Source organism: Camelus dromedarius, chromosome 5 (assembly GCF_036321535.1).
Source record: "Camelus dromedarius isolate mCamDro1 chromosome 5, mCamDro1.pat, whole genome shotgun sequence".
NCBI lineage: Eukaryota > Metazoa > Chordata > Mammalia > Artiodactyla > Camelidae > Camelus > Camelus dromedarius.
In genome coordinates, this window is record NC_087440.1 from 29,768,924 (window position 1) to 29,789,678 (window position 20,755).

General features: G+C 48.6%; 1 protein-coding gene across 5 annotated transcripts in view; it reads right to left on the reverse strand.

The window, feature by feature from the left end:
- Window positions 1-20,755, reverse strand: part of TEP1 (telomerase associated protein 1) — a 68,751-nt gene that overhangs the window by 43,287 nt on the left and 4,709 nt on the right. For all 5 annotated transcript variants that reach the window (XM_064485775.1, XM_010990229.3, XM_031453380.2 and 2 more), the window contains exons 3-33: window positions 20,298-20,477; window positions 19,874-20,008; window positions 18,956-19,117; window positions 18,394-18,555; window positions 18,033-18,107; window positions 16,771-16,895; window positions 16,401-16,558; window positions 13,542-13,651; window positions 12,448-12,538; window positions 12,036-12,219; window positions 9,733-9,901; window positions 9,103-9,261; window positions 8,845-8,922; window positions 7,476-7,606; window positions 7,090-7,149; window positions 6,022-6,180; window positions 5,231-5,407; window positions 4,923-5,043; window positions 4,237-4,361; window positions 3,846-3,959; window positions 3,639-3,756; window positions 3,288-3,482; window positions 3,002-3,177; window positions 2,762-2,918; window positions 2,469-2,648; window positions 1,926-2,018; window positions 1,517-1,649; window positions 1,230-1,380; window positions 845-978; window positions 552-640; window positions 162-276 (exon numbers count right to left, since the gene is read on the reverse strand). In XM_064485775.1, the coding sequence (XP_064341845.1) occupies window positions 162-276; window positions 552-640; window positions 845-978; window positions 1,230-1,380; window positions 1,517-1,649; window positions 1,926-2,018; window positions 2,469-2,648; window positions 2,762-2,918; window positions 3,002-3,177; window positions 3,288-3,482; window positions 3,639-3,756; window positions 3,846-3,959; window positions 4,237-4,361; window positions 4,923-5,043; window positions 5,231-5,407; window positions 6,022-6,180; window positions 7,090-7,149; window positions 7,476-7,606; window positions 8,845-8,922; window positions 9,103-9,261; window positions 9,733-9,901; window positions 12,036-12,219; window positions 12,448-12,538; window positions 13,542-13,651; window positions 16,401-16,558; window positions 16,771-16,895; window positions 18,033-18,107; window positions 18,394-18,555; window positions 18,956-19,117; window positions 19,874-20,008; window positions 20,298-20,477 (4,216 nt within the window). The remainder of the gene's footprint in view (window positions 1-161; window positions 277-551; window positions 641-844; window positions 979-1,229; window positions 1,381-1,516; window positions 1,650-1,925; window positions 2,019-2,468; window positions 2,649-2,761; window positions 2,919-3,001; window positions 3,178-3,287; window positions 3,483-3,638; window positions 3,757-3,845; window positions 3,960-4,236; window positions 4,362-4,922; window positions 5,044-5,230; window positions 5,408-6,021; window positions 6,181-7,089; window positions 7,150-7,475; window positions 7,607-8,844; window positions 8,923-9,102; window positions 9,262-9,732; window positions 9,902-12,035; window positions 12,220-12,447; window positions 12,539-13,541; window positions 13,652-16,400; window positions 16,559-16,770; window positions 16,896-18,032; window positions 18,108-18,393; window positions 18,556-18,955; window positions 19,118-19,873; window positions 20,009-20,297; window positions 20,478-20,755) is intronic.

Consider the following 20,755-nt stretch of genomic DNA (forward strand, 5'->3'; position numbering starts at 1 on the left):
AAGCAAAAGGTCTCCTAAGAATCACTTGCTTAACATCTTGGCATTCTCAGTTTGGAATAGAAATTCAACTGTGCTTTCTACTATATCTCACTCTGAGCAGGCCTCCCACGCTCCCAGGAGCCCAGAGCTCAGAGAAGATGCCACTCAGTAACTCATCTCACCATAGAGGGCATGCGCCTCCAGGAGCCGAGGGATCAGGCCCAGTTCCAAGTGTGCAGCTACCACATGGAGACTGGTGAGGAACTTTGCAAGAAGGCCCCGGTTCCCACTCTGGAGCTGGGAAAGTCAGATTGGATTCATTAGGGATGTAATGAGGCTGGTGAGGGGGACAGTCCAGTCTTGCACCCTGCCTGTGCTGCCAAGATGTAGTCGTAGGAGCTGGGACAAAGGACCTGAAGGGGGAAGGCAGGAAAACCGAAAGGAAAAAGGTAGAGGGAGCTTGGGTGGAGGGTTAACAGTGGTGGAAATGGTGGTGGTGGTCAAGGAGGAGACGGCAGAACAGCCAAAAGCCATTCCTTGGGAGAAGTTGCCTATAGGATCTGGGGACTAACCAGGTGATAAGGCAGGTCTCCCAGAGCTTCAGGAGGGCAAGTTCGGAAGGCACCTGAGGCATCAGGGTCACACGTCTTCCAGAGCTGAGCTGCAGGTGTGGGTCACAGGAACAGACTTGAAACGGGCTGGGCCCTGAAGCATCTTCAAAGATCACATCCCTCAGGCTACAGAGAGAGCCACCCACCCGCTGGGGTGGCGAGGGGCCAGCCGATGGGGAGCCCCAAGTGGGTGACCCTGGCCTCCAGGCCCAGGCCCTGCGCTCAGCGCCCGGGGTTAACAAGGCTGCAGTCACCTGCGATGAGGATGTGCGCCATCTTCTCCAGCTCCCGCCTCTTCCCATAGCGACACTTAGCCGCTGTTCTCAGGGGCCCATCATGGAGGCAAAGCCGGGCGCCAGGGCGCTCCAGGGGGCCCTCCCCTAGCAACCTGACCCCGTGTTGGGGGGAGAAGGCAGCAAAGAAGAGGGAAGAGTCCTGTCAGTGAGCATCCTGGCACAGCTGTGGGTTCCCATTCCCACCTCAAACAGTGGCAACCTGAGTGACAGCCATTCAGGGTCTAGGAGACAGGTGTCGGGGCTATCCCGAGGGAAGGGGAAGGAGAGAGGCTCACATGGGGCCCTGGCTCAAAGACAGGGAGACACAAGAAGTCAGTGGAAGCTCAGCTGGGGGCACCCGTACCTGCGCAGACTCTGGACGAGGTAGGCAAACGGGCCCATAGGGTAAGGGTCCCCAATGTTACCAGCAGCCACTGCTTCTTCCCAGGTCTTGGGCCCCCTGGGCAGCATCCGCCACGCACTCAACACTCCATGCAATTGGTCCACAGTCAGACCTGAAAACCCAAGTTCTCTGAGGCCCTAAACCACACAGCGCACCCATCCCCATGACACCTAGTCCCTCCTTGCACTGCTTGCTGAGACCCAAATACAACCAAGGTCATCCAACCCAAGCCCATTCCAAGCACTGACCACTGCGTGTGACCTCAAGAGTGGCCAGAGCTTGAGGAAGGACATCGGGGCCATGCTCTTGCTCCAGGGTGCCCAGGATGTGCTGCAACAGCAGGGGGACGGTGGCAGGCAGGGTCCGGAGTCTCTCGGACACCTGGGAGAGGAGGAGGAGGGGCTGTGGTCAGTGAGCGGATGGGGAAACACAGCTTTGGTTGTGGGTCAGGGAGGGGCAGCAGGAGAAGTGGTGGGAAGGGAGGAAAAGGAAAGAAAAACTCAGTGTGAGGGGTGGTGAGGATGGGGAAGGGTGATCACAAGGTGGCAAAGGATGAGAGTGGGAGAAAGTGAGGGACGGGGACGAAAGAGGCTGAATGGAGAATGGGAAGCGGGATTAGGATTTGGCTGAGGAGTGAGGCTTACATCCTCAACTGACCTGCTCATAGAGCGTGAAGAGCCTCAGGTGATCGGTGACCAAGCGCAGGTAGAGCGGCAGGGCTGAGCCCCGCTTCACCAGCAGCAGCCGCATCTGACGAGACTCAGAGGACTCAGGGCGAGCACCAGAGCCTGCACACAGCCAGCCGTCCGCCCTGCCCTCCACCCCGGCACTAATCCCACTGTGGGCAGTGTCTCCTCCGAGAGCCCCCACCAGGGCAGAGATCCATGGCACTGCCTCAGGACATGGCCATCCCTTCCCTACATGGCTCTGCCCAGCCCGCCCTGCTCTCAGGGAAACCCCGGGGTTCGGCCAACCCCACTCGGCAACCACAGCTTCCTCCTCACCTCGCCCAGACAGGCCCTGGAGAGGCCATTCACTGGGGGAAAGGATTGGGTGATATAATTATATAGAGAATCACAGTTATCTTATTAACAACTCCCCCTGGCACAGAGTTCCTGAGAAAGTGGAGGAGTTGGTCCCAGGGTCCTCCCAGCTCCCAGACACACCCCGCACACCGACCATGCCTGGCCTATGTCCAACCTGGTTGTTAAAAGGTGACTCCTCCAGCCGCTTCCCGTACAGAGCCAGCTCCTCTCGCACCAGGCAGGCCCGGGCAGATGGCTCCAGGGGCCCCAGGGCCACCACGCGGGCACCTTGGCTCTGCTCTAGGGCCTCCCCCAGGCCTGAATCACTAGACACGCTCAGCACCAGGTGCACCCACTGGGGTATTTGGGCAACAGGGTAAGAGATGAAGAAGGAAAAGGAGGAGAACACCGTTGGAGAGGCCCCTCCCTCCCTACTGCATCCCACCCCCACCTTCTTCTCACACTCACCCGGGGAAGGGTCTTTGGGATCCAGTCTGAGATCAGCTGCCCGTGCTGGTCCACCAACCTGTCAGCCCCATCGATGATCAGCACCAGAGGCTGGCCAGTTTTCAGGGACTGAGCAGCCTTGGGCAGCAGCCTCTGCTGCAGCTCCCACACCAGGCCCCTGTGTATGGAGGGAAGGACCAGGGTCAGCAGGGGTGGTGCCACGTGGTACCCACAAGGCTGGACTAATGGGGGGAAACACACCGGTAGGTGTTGGGGAGAGCACTTGGCTCTTGCAGCCGGCTATGCAGATAGGCACAGAGGCGTCTGAGCAGGATGAGGGCAAGAGCCTGGTCAGGGCGGGCCCCTGAAAAGTGGAAGAAGACTAAGGTGGCCACTGTGGCCCTATCAGGAGCCTGTAGGGCCGACACAAGGGACGCCTGCATGGGAAGAGGACAGAAAACATAGTCACATATCACACGCACAAGCTCCCTGGGTCCTTCCTCAGCTCACACAGCCGTCCCTCCCTCCCAGGCCTCTGAGACTGTACCAGGAAGGCAGTCTTGCCCTGTCCCGACTGTCCGGTCACCAGGCTCAGGCCCCCTTGGTGCTGCATCAGCTGCTGAACAGTGTCCCGAAGAAGGCGCGGCCGGGCAGGACTCGGTGGGGTCTGCAGCTGCTGGAAGGTGGCCTGGACCACATCATCATCTGGGATGGATGCTGGCTGCTCTGGCTGGGCCCCAGGCTGAGGGCACATGGGAAAGTGAATATCTATGTTTCCATGCTCCTCAGGACCCCAGGCCTAAAATTCACAGAGCTCCCACCAAGTTACTTCTCGCCCAGGACTATCCGGACCTCCCTCCCCTAGTCCACTCCCCTGGCCACCAGCACTCCTACTGACCTGGAGGTAAAGCTTCTGGATCATACTCCATACATCCTGCAGAACCAGCTGCCCAAACTCCTCCAGCCCTACAACATAGGGCCGGCCAGCTGCCACCCCACCCCACTCACAGGGGTATCTGTGGGCAAAGCAAGCACAAGCAGTCAGAGCAGGCCTGGTCCCCCTCCCATCTCTCCCTGCAGGTGCGCTCCCCCTCTCCCAGCTCACCTGCGACAAGTGATCCCTTTCTGTCTGCTCAGGTAGCTCTTCAGTTCTGAGATCCGAAGTGCAGCCTCTTCAGACTCAGAAGTAAAGTCAGATTTCCAGGCATCCGGTACAGAGCTGACCACCAAAGATACCCCAAGAGTGGAGCTGGACTCAGACCCCAGCCTCTCTCTACCTCCAACCACCAGACCTGGCTGTAATTCCCTGAAACTCAATTGGAGATCTCCCGACTTCAGTTACAAGGCTGCTTTGGTGCTGCAAGGCAAGCTCTCTGGTCCCTGTTTCTCTCTTCCAAGCCCCCCTCTGATACTCTGACTGTCGGGCAGGGAAGACATGTCCACTAAGCCAGTCTGGCCTTCTGCGGAGGCCGAGGCCCGGAGGCAACAGAAGGTACCTGAGGAAGCTGGAATCCCGGAAGTAGATGAGAGGTTGGGCAGAGGGCTGCAGGCGGAGGCCCCGATTCAGGAACTGCATCACCTCCATCTCTGTCACAGAGCGACCTGAAGGGTACTGCTGGGCCTGCAAGGAGAGGGCAGAGAGCAGGCGGGCTAGTGCTGGTCACACTAGCCCCTCCGTGAGACCTGCCAAGACGCCAGGGCCCCTTCATCTCAGTAACGCGCCTCTCTCCCTCCAGACACAAGCCAACAGAATGCAGCTAATAGCTCAACGTTCAGTGAATGCCTATTACAGGTTGAGCATTTTTTTAAATAGATTTCTAATTCTCACAATAACCTTACAATATAGATGTCATTGTTTCTTCTCAATATATGAAGAATTGAGGCTAGATTACTCTAAACTGTTTTTCACAATGGCAGAAGAGAGATCAGAACCCGGCTGTCTGATAGCAAAACCTAAACAGACCTACCGCTTACTTCTCACATCCCAGAGCCAAGCCACAGGTATCTCTCAAAGGAATTCCCTCATCTAGGACTTGGTCACTCACAGAACCATCTGCCTGTTTCAAGTCCCAAGGGTCTGCCTGTGCATAGTCCCAGGGTTCTGAACACACGTTGGCTTCTCTCACCCCCACCCCAACCTTTGTTTCCTCCCCAGATCCTGTTCCAGTTTTGTCTGACTTACCCAGCGGAAGTGAGGATGGTCAGGGAGGCTGTAGCTGGGGGGAACGTAGCCATAGCGGGAGCCCAGGATCCCCACAAACAGCTGCGAGTTCTCCACCTCCCCGAGGCACACTTCCAGTTGTCTGCAGGATGGTTAGGGGGACACCGCGTCAGGGAGATGGAGTCCTGGCTCACAGCTGACAGCATCCAAGGAGCAACCTCCTGCCCGCAGCCCTCAGCCATCCTCGCAGCCCCAACCCTGCCCACACCAGTTCCATCTCTCAAGCCCCTCAACCGCGACCCAGCCCCTCTTCCCTGTGACCTCCACACCTGTTCCGACGGGTCTCCTCCTCAGTGACACCCCAGCGCAGGTCGATGGCGTGAAGGCTGATGCAGTAGGGGGCCACTCGGGCCTGCAGTGCGGGCAGCAGGGACCTCAGCAGCAGGTCCCGCTCCCCATGCATGTCCCGGAAGGTGGAGGAAATGAAAAGCCGGATGCTGCGCCATCTGCGGGCAAACTAGGGGTCAGCCCCACAGCCCAGCTCCACAGATGGGGCTGTGTCCGCTCTTCTGCACTGAGCATGGGCCCAGAATACCCTGCTTAGCACCTCAAATGCAGGGCCCTGGAAATTAAACCCCACTTGCCATGTCTCATGCACCCATCCTGTGTCAGCAACAATTATTATGCACCTACTATCTGCCGGTGAAATGCTCACGACAGCACTATGAGGTGAGCACAATCATCATCTCCATTTTACTGATCAAGAAACTACAGCTAAAGACATCAAGCAACTAGCCCACGTTTCAAGCGACTATTTGGCAGAGCCAGGATGGGAGAGCCAGAGCCTGCGCCCTGAAGCCCTCTGCCTGAGCCCTGGCTGTATGTCCCCAGTGCCTGCTGCCCGCCTCACATTCTAACCCCCTTTCCCTAGTAGAGAAAGGGGGTGTGTGCTCACCATCAGACAATTTCCTGTGTTCAAGAAACCCCTGCCTGGGGAAGAGGACACAGACCTCAGTGAATACAAGCAGCAGCATCTCAACAGCTAGAACCGCAGGCACCCATTTCTCCAGGTTCCTACAGAAGCCCCTCCCAACTCACAAAGGCCAAAACACAGACTGACCCAAGCTGGGAGATAGGAGCCAGGGGGCTTGGAGTATTCTCTTCCAGTGGCCGGAGAGACTGGACCCCTGTCTTTCCTGGGGGAGGCGGAATCTTGAATATTTTGTCCATTTGGCCTACATGTTCTAGAAGGCGGGAGGCCCCACGCTCTGCGATGAACCTGACATAAAGAGCGACAAAATAAGTGAGAGCGAAATAGCGGAGACTCAGGAAGATCTTCCAAGAGGGCCGAGGACAAAGATATGGCTAAATTAGGCCACCCAGTGAAGTGGGGCTGCTTAACAAGTTGACAATATACAGTAAGTGTAGACTGGATATCAGCGAGACAGCAGAATCACAGGAATGAAGGGACAGAGAAGAAACCCAGTTACAGCCCCTTCTGCTGTGTGCGTGGCTATTATAGGCTTTCTGTTGGGCCAGGGGCAACTGGGCTGAAAGAAGGGGTAAAAATTAAGGTCATGCCAGTCTGGGCTTGATCAGCCCTGTACCAGCCGTGAAAGCTCCCTGGAGAAGGAGGGAAGTGCATGAGGCTTCCTAACAGGAGTGGGGGACAATGTGTGGCATCCAAAGGAAAAGGCAGGGGAGAAAACAAGTAAATGTGAAGCCTAGTGGTAGAGAGAAAGAGAAAGTTAAGAGTTTGTTAGATTTGGCATAAGTAAATAAAGTGAACATAGGATTTCCCCTGAAATGGAACGGAACAGAGGCCACAGAGAACAAACAGAAGTGACGTGACCAACTCTTGAGTTATTCCCTTAAAAGCAAACAGTACAATCTCCCATGTCCCCTTTTCTCCTTTCCTACTAGATGTAATACAAAAATGATGGCCGGAGCTGGAGCAGCCATCTTGAACTATGAGGTGGAAGCAGAGTATTTGAAGATGGTAGAGCAACAAGATAGAAGGTGCCTGGGTCTCTGTAACACTGTTGTTGCCATGCCTAGACAGCTATAAAGAAGGAATAAACTTTTATCTCGCTTAAAAAAGGAAGTGAATGGAGCAGAGGCCACAGATAATCTCTAAAAGATGTTCTAACAAAGCCCCCAGCCTCTTCAGTGTCCATCCTGTACTTACTTCAGTATCCCATCAGTACAGCCTGAGAGAGTCACATCATTGGGATTCATATCTTGATATCTGGCAAAGGAAGAAGCAGCCACTACTGGTCAGAATCAGTGCCAAGAACACAGGGCCACTGCCCCTAACACTCCAGGATGGACACCCCACCTCTGCACTTTTACTAGAGTTCAGTGCTAGGCTGGGACTGGGGCGGACCATCACAAAGGGGTACGGAGCCAGGCTGAAGGCTTCAGGGAAGGTTCCAGCACATGAACCACAACAGAGGTAAGAGGCAGAAACGGGGAGGGGCCTGGTGAGTGGGAGTGTCCTGAGCTTTAGTGGGGTAGGCAGGAAACATGGATCACTCTCCACTGGCACTGGGGAAGGAGTGCGAGCGCCCTCACAGGTATCCCGTCCTTCTCAGGAGAACACCAACAAAGAGGCACTTCGGATTCACGTGCTGCCAGAAAAGCTGTTTGGCCGCATTTATCGATTTCTCATCCATCTGTTGGCCAAAGACGATGACCCTGTCCACCTGTAAGACGAAAGGAGAGGGGCTGAGACCAGGAACAGAGGGATAGCAGAGGTGGCAAAGAGCTCAGGACATCAAGAGAAGAGATCTCTCAGAACTAGGAGGTCAGGAGGACTCGGAGTGGGGTGGAAACAGCCTTTCCTGAGAGCACCTAGGCTGGAAAAAGCCACTATACTCTGACTTGAGGGGCATCAAAGCGGAGTGTGGGATTGCCAAAATATGGAAGCAACCTAAGTGCCCAGCAACAGGTGACTGGATAAAGAAGATGAGGTGTGTATATATACAGTAGAATATTACTCAGCCACAAAAAAGAATGGTATTCTGCCATTTGCAGCAACATGATGGACCTGGAGGGCATTATGCTAAGCAAAATAAGTCAGACAGAGAAAGACAAATTTTGTATAATGTCACTTATATTGTGGAATCTAAAAATTACAACAAACTAGTGAATAAAACAAAAAAGAAGCAGACTCAACAGATACAGAGAACAAACCAGTGGTTACCATTTAGGGGCAGGGGCAATGTAGGGGTGGCGGAGTGGGAGGTACAAATTATTGGGTGTAAGAATAAGCTCCAGGATGTATTGTACAATAGGGAATATAGCCAGTATTTTATAATAATTGCATATAGAAAGTAACCTTTAAAAAGTATATAAAGTTTTTTTTAATTTTTAATAAAAAATAGAGTTTGAGGTAGTGATAGTGTGAAGCTGGCTAATTCAGGCTCACAAGAACTTACTGTCAAACTTTTAGGAATTCTGTGAGCCAGCTGTTAAGCATGGCCGCCATTAAATATTAAATTGTGTAAGATTACAATTGAATATATTAAACACAAAGGTAATAGACACTAAAAAGTCATCACTTCCTAATTATTTTACTACATTTCACCATTATCTACTCTTGACCTTACTTACATCTATTTTATCTATATTGTGGGAATACTATATAAACGTGTGCTCCTGAGCACCTCCTCCCAACTCTGTGTTCACTGACAGCAAGTTGGTAGCTTGAGATCAGCCATGGAAGGCGTATTTACACCATGGAAATTAGCAAATGCTATTAACCAAGACTTATGTTTCCAGATTGCTGGTTGTTAAATATCTACCAGCATACCCTGAGTTAGGGGTTGCAGCCAGCAGGGTATTGTGCATAGCTTGCAAGGAAGCTTTGAGAAATGAGATACATTGTGTGGAGGAAAATGTAGGGGAGGACGGGGTTTCTCAGGGACTGGGCAGTACTCACAGGGACCCTTTGGGTAGCCAGGGACAGCAAGTGCTTCCCCAAAGTAGGCAGGGACCATTCATACTTTTCATCCAACTCCTGAAGGAAAGAGACTCATGTCACGTGGTTGCATAGGAGACGGTCAGTAAGTGACAAACATTACAGTCTGTTCGGGAAATCCTCAGAACTGAGTATATCCAAGCCCTTCCTGACTAATCAGGCTGTTTCCAGGCCTCTGTCCATTCATATATGTCTGCATGGTGGGGGTGGGGGTCCAACCTGGACTTGAGCTTGGAGATCTGTGGCAGTCCTCAGGATACCTTCTTCTGCCTTAATCGCAACAGCCTTCACAGTGCTTCCTCCACACAGCAAAAGGTCCACCTGCTCTGCCCGAGCCACCATCATCCCAATCAGCAGCAGCACGTAGTTCAGAGGGGGCTGATTGGACAAGCATCAGAGTGAAGTAAGGCTCCCCTGCTTTAAAATCCACCTCTGTCCAGCCCTGCCCTGGGGGCCAATGTCTCCACTGGCTGGGGAAAAGTGGGCAAAGTCCCCAATGAAGAAAGGACAGCTTCAGCAGCCCCCAGGAAGAGCTGACAGGGAAGGAAGGTAGAGAAGGGCCAGGGTCCCCACCCAAATTCAACAATGGGATGTAAGGAGGTGGAAGTGATGCATATTTTGGTGACAGAAATTAGAGAGTATTAAGGACCAGCCAAATGTGAAAAGTTACTGATATAATCCATGAACAGGCTCGAGACCACATTCTAGGAATTGTCCATAGGAACCAAGGTCTGATGTCAGGAAGCCAATTAGTCCTGAGGGCTTGCATGGGAGATCCAGGTCGGGAACAGGATGCCTCTCAGGATTCCCAGCATCCTACCAATCACCCCCACCTGTTTATACTTTTACCCCTTGTGGGTTGCTCTTGGGAAGGATCCTGTCTGCACCCGCATCCATCAGATAGACCAAGAGGGTGCGGCCCGGCAGTGGCGGTAGGCTGTGTTTAACAGAGAGGTTCACGGCTGTCTCCAGGGCCTGTCGATACCGAGCTAGCATCTCACAGTCAAATTTCCACTGTCTGCAGGCAGGAAAGATACAGACAGAGGGCTCAGGGGCTTCCCCATTTGCCACTTTGAGGCAGATGGGAAGACGAAAACTTGCCAGTCACGTATGAAGTCTTCACCCGCTCCCCCTCCACAGCCCGTCTGCGATGTCAGTAGAGAAAACAGGGCGACAGCTTCCCCTTGCCCTCATCCCACAGGATCCTCCTATTCCATTCTCATGGCTGGAGGGAAGTCATTTGTAGACCCCCTCTCTGAAAGTGCTGCCCATGCTTACCACATCAATCCATACTTACTTCATGAGGCAAGATTTAACTACCACCTATTTTTAAATTATAATTTAAAGAACAAATGTTAACTTCTTACTCTGAAAAATGGCAATCAAAGGAGAAAGAACTGAACATTCATCCTACCTTTCCAAGACAATCTCTATTTCAAAGTAACCAAATAGCTTTAGTTCATGAGGGAGGTTCTTTTTAGAGTTCTAGGTAATAAATACAGAGAATGATAGAAAACAACTTCATTCTGTAACTGCTAATGAAACAATTGATTCAGGCCAAGAACGTCAATGGGTAAACCGTTCATCTTACAGTGGAGAAATCAGGCTCTCGTCACTTAAAAGCACAGATCAATCACCACCACTGGACTTTTTGTGCCTCCTGGTCCTGTACCCTATCAGGAGGCAAAAATTCTGGTGGTCTTACTCATAGTGTACAAAGGATCATCTACAAAATACTCTTGCAAGAAAAAAAAAAGTTAAATCTGAATCTATTCAAGCTTTTAGGGTTAATGCCCAGGGTCCATGAAATAGAGAAACAAATCAGATGACACTGAAGAAGCAGACAAATCTAGAATGTGGGACATTCTCTGGGGCCCCCTGAACCTGATTTTCACAGCAAGTCAATGGCATGAAAACAATTAAAAGATTGTAACAGATTTAAGAGACTTAATAACTAACTGTAATGTGTGTGTGCCTTATTTGGATCCTGATTTGAATAAACTGTGATACTCAAAGGTAGTATTTTGAAACAATGGGAAATTTGACCATAGACTAGATAATAAACGATAATACCAAGGAATTATTTTTAGTTCTGTTAGGTATATTAATGGCATTCTGATTATATGAGAAAATGTCTGTTTTAAGAGACATATGTAAAGTACAGCAGGGTAAAATAAAATGTATCATATTATTTGGCATTTGTTTTTAAAAATATCTTCAGGACCTCATGCATGCTAAGCACACACTCTACCACTGAGCTATACCCTCCCCCTAGACAATAATTTAATATTACATTTAACTTAACTTTATATATAAAAATATTTTCATTTCAATATGTTAATACAAAAAATTATGAATGAGATATTTTACATCCTTTTTCACACTGTCCTCGAAATTCAGCACATCTCAGTTCCCATTAGCCACGTTTCAAGTGCTCAATAGCCACATGTGGCCAGCAAAGACATACCGTTTGGACTTCACCCTCGGCTTAATTCTTTAATGGCCTGTGTTCAGCCACTATTTCACTGATTCTGGCAAGTTCTGGCCACTGAGCCTACTAGAAGGTCAGATGAACCCTGCATTTGTCTTAAATGAAAATGAATGAAGATACTGTGGAAACACCTAAAAGGCAGAGTGCTGGGACTTCACCAAGCTTACAGAACAGGTTTTATGATGACTTTGAGTCCGTTTGATGATAACTATCTTTATATGCATCAAAAGAAAAAGGAAAGTCAATGGGTCAGAAAACACACAGAGGGAGAGAAACAAAAAGAAAAACAAACAGATATCACAGAGAAGAAAATGAAAGAAAAGTGGGAACCAGAGCAGAAGCAGAGAGGCACTCTCATGCACTAAGAGAAAGGGAAATGCCACACAGGCGGGCAGAATACACGGAAACCAGTGAAACAAGAATAGATAACAAGGTGGAGGCCCAAACACAGGTTCTGTTTCACAGTTCTCCCTTGGACAATGTCAAAGACAAGGTTCGCTGTGCAAGCAACCTGACCCAGGCAAGTCTCAGCCACTGGGATGACTAACAAGCACGAGCTTACAGAATAAAAGCTGGGGTTCCCAGATGACTCCCAGGCTCTTTCTGGGTGCCTCTTGTTGCCCACCTTCTGCTCCCAGCTAGCACACACTCACACACAAACCTGGCCTTGTGTAGTCTCAGCTTCGCCCGCTTGAGCTGATCGTATACCACAGGCATCATCATGGCTGCCCGAAGTTCCCGACGACTTGGTTTGCAAGACTGCCAGGAATAGTACTTCTTGCCATATCTTGCGTTTTTAATTAATATCTGCCTTACCAGTTTTGTGTTGGAAGGAAATGGCAATGCTGTGTGGTGACAGGGAAGTATCTGAGTCAGGCAGCTTCTATTTCCTCATCTTGTCCTCCCATCAGTACCTGTCCTGAGTCCTGACCCTGGGAGCTGGCCAGCGTCTGACCTCTGCCCGCCCCACACCCTGAGACTGGAAGGCAAGAGGCTGAAAAATACCAGGGCTGCTGTCTCATCTATTCTCAGACATGAAAGACAGACAGGAGTTGGAAGAAGAGAGATAATACCTTTTTTTTCAAGTTGAGCCTCAAGGGCATTGATGGAATCATGAGCATTAAGGAATCTGAATGGAAACTGCCGACTGTGAATCACTGACTTCTGCAAAGAAAGAGCAGGGTCATGAGCAGAGAATCAGGGAGTACGGGGTGCATCAAGGGCTTCAGGTACAAGGAAGGTGAGATAACCACTCTGCTAAACTAGTGGGAAGGTGAGGAAGAACGAAATGGATATTAGAGAAAGGTGGAGAAGAATAAAGAAAGACATCATGCATGGAGACAACCTAAATGTTCATTGACAGATGGCTGGATAAAGAAGTTGTGGTATATTTATACAATGGAATACTACTAAGCCATTAAGAGGAATAAAATAATGCCACTTGCAGCAACATGGATGAACCTGGAGATCACCATTCTAAGTGAAGTAAGTCAGAAAGAAAAAGAAAAATATCATATGATATCACTCATATATGAAATCTAAAAAAAAAAAAGACACAAATGAACTTATTTACAAAACAGAAACAGACTCACAGACATAGAATACAAACTTATGGTTACCAGAGGAGAAAGGGGGTGGGAAAGGATAAACTGGGAGCCTGAGATTTGCAGATACTAACTACTATATATATAAAATACATATACAACAAGTTTCTTCTGTATAGTACAGGAAACTATATTCAATATCTTGCAGTAACCTTTAATGAAAAAGAATATGAAAATGAATATATGTATGTCTGTGTATGACTGAAACATTACGCTGTACATCAGAAATGGACACAACACTGTAAACTGACTATACTTCAATTAAAAAAAAAAGAAAGAAAGATGTCATGTGAGAATATGAGAGGAGGTGAAAAAGAAAGGAGAGGAAGTAACAGAAGGTCCCCTGCTCCTTTTATATTAGACTCCCTCTGAAGTTAGTAGTCACAGAAATTATCTCAGAAAATCAAAAGGAAAGTTCTAACATTCTAATTCCTCAAAGGGATGATGAACCCCAGACCTATCTGTACCTCCACACCTGTTTACAGCCCACAAGGAAATAACTTGGTGGCTGTGACCTTCCCCAGCCACCAGGAGAAGCCTGGCTCCCCGCCCCTCACACATACGGCATGCTGGAGTCTCTGGAGCACGAGCTCGTGGTGGTGCGTGCTGATTCCAACCCGCAGCAGGTTGCACAGATTTCGGAGCATGGCCATGAAGGGAAGCTTCCCACTGTCTGTGGAAGGTCGGGCACAGGGTGAGAAAGGCAAACAAAGGATGAGTGAGAGAGGTCAGAGAGCGGAGCAAGAAGCTCAGAGGCCATGCAGAATAGTCAGGTTGGAGGAAAGGAGGTACTAACCGGTGATCTTTCCTACTCAAAATGTTTTAAAGGTCTGGAAAGAGATAAACCGGGTTGCCTGAGCTTGGAGCAAAATCTACACTGTTTATGGGATTGGCTATATCAACAAACAACTTAGGTTATCACTTTGTCTGTTGGCACCAGCCCTGAGATTGGGCTCAACTGGCAAAATACAATTCTCTAGAGTAATGACTTCCAGAATTTTTGGAGATATTTCCTAGTACAATCTTAGTTACAAATTACATATATGTAGTACAATCATTAGTTAATATTTGTTAGTTAATAAGGTAAAGGTGAACGTAACTCCGTATTTCAAATAGTCTTATTGATAATTCTTAAGTGTTTTGGCCAATGTCCTATAAGAGCTGATCCAACAGTCACTATTTTTATTTAAAGATAAATGAAAAAGACTTGCACTGAATCAGAATTTCACTTTTGTCTCTTTTTTATTTTTCACTTCTCCCTGTGATATGAGTATTCCCTTCAAGTCATAGTTTCTCAAGAAACTTTTTAAGGCTTATGTCAGTTTTAGAGGGTTAGTTTGGTTAATACTGAATAATAATTCTAAATCTATTTACAATTCAAAGATAAGTTGCAATAAGTCACACTGTACAGAAAGCAGAGTGAGGGGGCACCACCAATGCCATTGTGCTGTGGATCTCCCACGCTTCCTCAATGAACCTCAACTATAATATGTGACATTGAACCACAGAACATGGACTCAGTGGCTAGAGTTCTATCTGTATAGCAAATACTGGAAAAATTCTTTCTTTGAGATAAAGGTAAACATAAATAGGAGTTGTGATATTTTTCCTGGGTACCCCCAGAGATGCATTCAGACACATTTAGAGACCAGGCCTATTGGTCCCCCACCCACATCCCAGGCACTAGCCATCACCATCAGCAGCTTTTATTAGGAGAGTGGTGGTACCTTTTTTAAGGTAAGTCTTATTTGAATTACAGCCAGAAGCTTTCAGCTTTCTGGAAGTCCTGGGGTTCTCTAGTCATAACTCTGATTTGCAGGCTGTGTAGAACAATTAGGTTGTGTATATAGCGTAAGTGATGTGTGACAACACCGGAACTATTGCATCCTTGGTCAATTCGTAAGCTTTGCTCACTTGTTGCTATGTATGGAGGGTTTTCTTAATATTTTATAATTTATTTATTTTTTTTAATGGAAGTACTGGGGATTGAACCCAGGCTCTCATGCATGCTAAGCATATGCTCTACCACTGAGCTCTACCCTCCCCCACCCTGTATGAAAGGTTTTCTAGAGCATTCTGATAATAAATTAAGTTCAATATCATATTTATGCTATTAAACAATAAAATGAATATTTATCCCATGGATTGAGAAATTCACTGATTTCATTCTAAAAAATTCATTAATGAGTTATTAATGAGCCTGTGGTTTCCAAAGAGGGGTCTGTATAGCTATTACATTTTATCTGATACTTATATTTACATATATTTATTTCTATTTTCATACCATATTTATATAACTGCATTTTATGTATTTCCTAAAGTACATAATTTATTAGTACATGTATAAAAGTTTTAAAAATACATATACATATATTCTGGTGTATCCCAAAAATTGTTTCTGCAATATATGATCAAAAAACTCTGGAGGCCACTGGATTAGACTATGGGCATTTGTGTCAACCAAGATAAACAGCACAGTTCTGATTTTCAGGGGCAGAGAGAGGAAATGCAGATGATGCACACCAGAATCATCAGCATACTGGCTGCCATGCAGACCCCGTAATACTGCTCTACCCAAAGTTGTATCAAACACTCAGGAAGAGGTTGTCAAGCATGTGTGTGTATGTGTGTGCGCGTGTGTGTTTTAGTTCCCATGTGATTCTGATACACACGCCACCAGTGACAACCACAAAGTGAGAGGACTGATAAGCAGCTGAGCAATTCGGGCTGCCCTGAGGACAATCTATAAATGGCAACTCACAGAGACATAAAAGCCAACTTGGGCTTCTGAAGCTCCAAAATGTGAAGTCTACAAAACTCAAGCCGTCAGAAGGCCTATAGACAGGTATTTTTCAACAGAGAGAAGTTGATTTTAAATTTTCAAAGATGAAAGAGGAAGTAGAAGAAAAACTAGAATAGAAAGAGCCTTCTAGAGTTAAAAATAAACTAGCACAAAAATAAGGAGAAGATTGAAAGTGATCTGGTCCTCCCCATTTGAACTACTTCTCTTTATCAGTGTGGGCAAATTACTTACAATATTTATGTCCTAAAAATGGGTTTTGGTGGCGATTCCAAGAGGCCATGGACCAGTCCTACCTTGTTTGGATGGGTTACACAGACACTGACACAAGTGAAATCGGAGAGAAGGCACCACTTTTGTCATGTGTTGATAAAGGCCTGGAGCTCACTCAACCATGTCTGGAATTACCCACCTATGATGCCAATGCTACTCAAAGCAGGAGCCACCACCCACTTTGGTGGGGTCAATGGCAGACCTTATAAATCCAATCACTTTCAGTGATGGAACTACCAGGCAGGAGAATAACTCCACCATGCCCTGGAAGTCCTCTAGTCAGAGTTCCAAATGTAGAGGCATGAACAGGGAAGAGAGGAAGGGAGCATGACGGCCAAGGTTACTCTACCTATGAGTTCCTCCCAGACGGAAGCTTTGCTCCCCCGCAAGCTCAGCTCCCGCTCCCAGGTCAGTGGCCGGGCAAGCTTCATCCGCTTCCCAGCTCTGCTGGAATCCCAGGGCCCAGGAAGGCGACTTCGAGAAAAGGCCTGTAGGTTGGAGGGGTATCTGGGACAGAGGGGGAAAAACTTATCATTTCCAAGCCGGCTGAAAACAACTCAGAAAAGGAAAAGTGAGTCAGTCAAAGCCAGCCAATCACGTTCAAGGCTATGTTGGCCCAAATTAATGTTGCTGGGGTCCAACTGCAGGGATTGGGGCCAGAGGTGTTGAAGAGTTGGGGCTACCCAGATGGAGTGTGTGCCCAGGGTGCAGCTTCTCACCTGCAGCCCAGCAGGGCTTGGACGTGCTGCGCAGGCTCGTGGATGTGCAGTCGCTGTACCAGCTTCTTCAGGGTGAACCTTGGCTCCTTCTTTTCCACTGACACTGCACTGTAGGCCTCCTCAAACTGTAGAAATATCCCCAAGTCCCAAAGGGGCCATTCAATTCAAGGGACATGGTCACTTTCTTCAGAAAACAAAAACCAAGACCATCCTCTACCTCTGAGGTAATTTCTTTCTCCAAAGTAGATCTGGTCTAAGACTAGGAATAGGGGACAAAACTCTCCAACAACAAGAGCTCCCGTGGCAAGCAAAACAGAGTGGATCTTTGGGGTCACTGTGTTTCGTTTCCACAAGGTTGAATGGTTAACAGGGGATGACTGGCTTGTGAAAAAACAAGATGAGGACAGAATAAACTGAGAACACCTTGTTCTCAGGAGGGAGCAGGAGAAGCAGCTCTTATTTACATCACTGAGACGTGGAACAGGTAAATGGAGGCATCAGCACGATGTAGTCTGCGAGGAGTTAAACTGAAAGAAGCTGGATTCCAGAATCTTCTATGGCAGAAGAGCTAAGTTTGGGATGTATTAATAGGATGAAGAGAAAAGATGACTGGACCAACAGAGGATGTGGGTTTTTTTGTGTTATTAATATATATTTTCCTAATAATTGATTTTAAAGATGATGATGGTGACTTATTCAGTGCCAGGTATTGTTAGAAATACTTTAAATACAGTAAGTGATTTAATCCTCACAAAAACCCCAATGAAGTTGGTACTGCTATTATCCCCATTTTATATGTGAGGAAAGTGAGGCAGGAGAGGGTAAGTCATTTAGCCAAGGTTGCATAGCCAGCAAGTGGTGGTGGTGGCGGTGGGATTCAAACCAGGTAGTCTGAATCCAGATTCCACACTCTTAACCACTAAGTGCAGTGCCTTATTTGTTAGTAAAGTTAAAAAAAAAAAAAGTTTGGTTTGTTTTTAAAACTTCCTATGGAAGGTAGATATTTCAGAATGTTTTTAACTCACTTACCCAGCTGGACGTGCCACCGGTCAGTAAAGTATGACACTACGGAGAGCCAAGTGGAAATAAAAGGAGCCTTTCCCAGCGTGCTCAAAACCCACCATCACAGCTGCGATGTCCCCAGGGAGGAGACTGGCTACACCCACTGTTACTGTTTCTGAACCAAATGGCATTCCATTTCTAAATCCAAGTTGAGAAAAGACTGGACTTGCACATTTGGAACCCCAGAACAAGGCACTCACCATAAGCTGATCACGGTAAAGAGGCCGAATGAACTTTGGCCAATATTGCTTCATCTTAGAGAATGAACTCTCCTTCTGTAGGGACAGGAGAAGCCATTTCCAAAAGGGACACCTGGAGAGACCCATCCCAACAGCCCGGAAGGCCCACCTCTACCAAAAGGAAAGCCTGCCCTGCCCTCTCTGCCCCCTGGGCTCTCCCCGGCTCCTGTGCATTTCTCTGACTCCTTCTGTTTCTGGTGATAGAAACATGTCAGGTGCTTAATGTGGACTCCCTGGGGGGTCAGCATATTCCCTCATCCCCCTACTTTCCAGGGAAAGGGGGCCTAGGCTGTGAATGACCAGGGCTGAGGCAGGGACTGACTGGAGGGCGGGGCGGCCGGCGAGGCTGTCGCTTGGCCCGGTGCTTCCGAGGGTTGTACTTAGCCAGCTGGTACTCATCAAACTGGACAAATTTGTCCGTCATTGCAGCACGCAGGCAGGCAGGCAGGGGCACCAGCTTGTCCTCCCCTCTGCTAGCCACGCTCTGTCAGAGAGAGAAGCCACCAGGAGTGAGACCCTCCAAAACAGAATGAGAACACTTCATGGGGTAAAGTGACAGCACAGAATAGGGAGCACCCAAGCCCCAGCTCTGCAGTGACCATCTCTGTGGAGTTAAGCCTGTTGGCAAAATTTTTGCTCTCTTCACGGTAAACATGAGGTCCAGAATAACACCAGTTTTTCTCAGACTCAGTCCAGCCCTTCTCAGTCATATTCTCCCTGTTGGGAAACCCAGCCCAGTAGTGGGAAAAGCTGTCCTGTCTGGGCACCAGGGTTGAGGACAGCTGAGGAGAGGCCGCAGTGTCTGAGAATTTTCCCTAGGGGCGCAGTGAGCAAAGGAGAGAGAACGAAGTGAGGGTCAAAGCTCAGAGAACTGAGTGCCATACCTGGTAGAACTCGGCCACCTGGATCCAATCAGAAGGCAGCTGGACGATGGCACAGAAATATCGTCGCAGGTGGGGGCGGCAGACTGGCAAGAAGGCAGCAATGGCCAAGACTTTGTTGGCCATATCCCGGACATTCAGCTGCTGCCTGGCGTACAGAGATGCCTAGGGCACAGGGTAGGGAGGGTTGGCATCTCAGCCACTTCTTCACAGCATGGTGCCCTAAACTAACTTGTTTATCTAATCTGCCTGCATAAAGCCTCTCCTGAGCTGCCATATTGTCTGTAAAATAGAAGTCCAGCCTCTTGGCTTGGCATTCTACATCCACCGCAATCTAGCCCTTATTCACCTTTGCAGCATGTCTTCTCCTAAGTCTATTATCACCTCCTAATTCAACCAGGCCCTTCACTCTTTGGAAGACCTCCCACCATCAACATCTATCAAAAACTTACCTAGGGTTCAAACTGCTGGATTACCCTGCCATCTTCCAAAGCCTCATGGAAAACATTTCCTCCCTCCTATTTTCTCTACTTCTGAAACATTCACTACTACTCCTCTATTTGCATTTCTATAATATTTGGGATTACTTTTGCTTCCCTAACAATACCATAGGCTTCTTAAGAACCAGATCCAAGTTTCATTATATCTGTTGGTATAACCCCCAAGGCCTAGCATTGTGTACTTAGCCTGGGTACTTACTAAATAAACAAACCCTAGCATACTCTTTCCCAATCCCATCTTCCTGCACTCCTCAGAGGACCCAGGGACGAGGCCTCAGACTCACCCAGAGATCCTACTACCTTCCTCAGCAAAGGTCCCTCCACCCCAGTATAAAGCTGGTCACCATCCCCCTCACACACCGTAACCACATTCCCCACCTCCTAGCCTCCCACTCCCATCCCCAGCTTCACGCCGCAATACCTTGAGGATAAACTCAGGCTCCAAGGGGGCAAGTTCACTGCAAACTTCAAGGAGGAAAATCTGGGTAGAGTTAACTGCATCTTTCATGTTTACATTTGATGCCAGAGTAGAACACAGGAAGCTCATTAGAACCATCTGGGAATTGGGAAGGAGGGAAGAAAGGAGGAAAGAGTTAATAAGGACCAACTTAAGCATCCACTCAGGCCAACTTACAAAGTCAGAGACAGAGAGAATGAACCCAGATTCAGGAAGATGTTTGTCTGGCTGAGAGGGTAGAATAGGGAGTGAGGACCTGAGAAATAAGAGCTCCTTCCCCTCCATCTGTGGCGGGGATCTGGCTCAGCCTTTGGTGACCACTCCTCCCACCTTCCCCCAGCCCTCCCCTCCACCACCATCGACCTCTCCCCAGATATGGAACTTTTACCTTCTTTTCCCAAAGGGCCTGGTCAGTAGTCTCAGGACAAGATTCGGAGTTCCCAGGGGTGAGCTTCAGGGCCAGCTCCTCCATCACCTCCTCCTCTCCCAAGCTTAGACTATAAAAAGGCATTTGAGCTTCTGCCCATTCCTTCTCTTCTGGCTTTTTCTCTTTGGAAGACCAATGACCCTGGGGATAGCAGCAGCTATTAATCCCAGCACGTACCCACAGCCCCCTAAACAGAGAGAGAAAGCTGAAAGCAGCTCCCAAGCCCAGGAAGAGTCCACATCTATCTTCCAGCACCGAAGCTCCACTCCCTCACGCCCCAGCACTGACCTGTCCTGCCTGGCGGAGTGCTCCCTCACTTCACACACACACCCTCTCCCACATCAACGTCTGAGCCTCTGCTCAGGGGCTTCGTGATCTCCCCACTCTCATCCCCTTATTGACATCACAGCCCAGGAGCC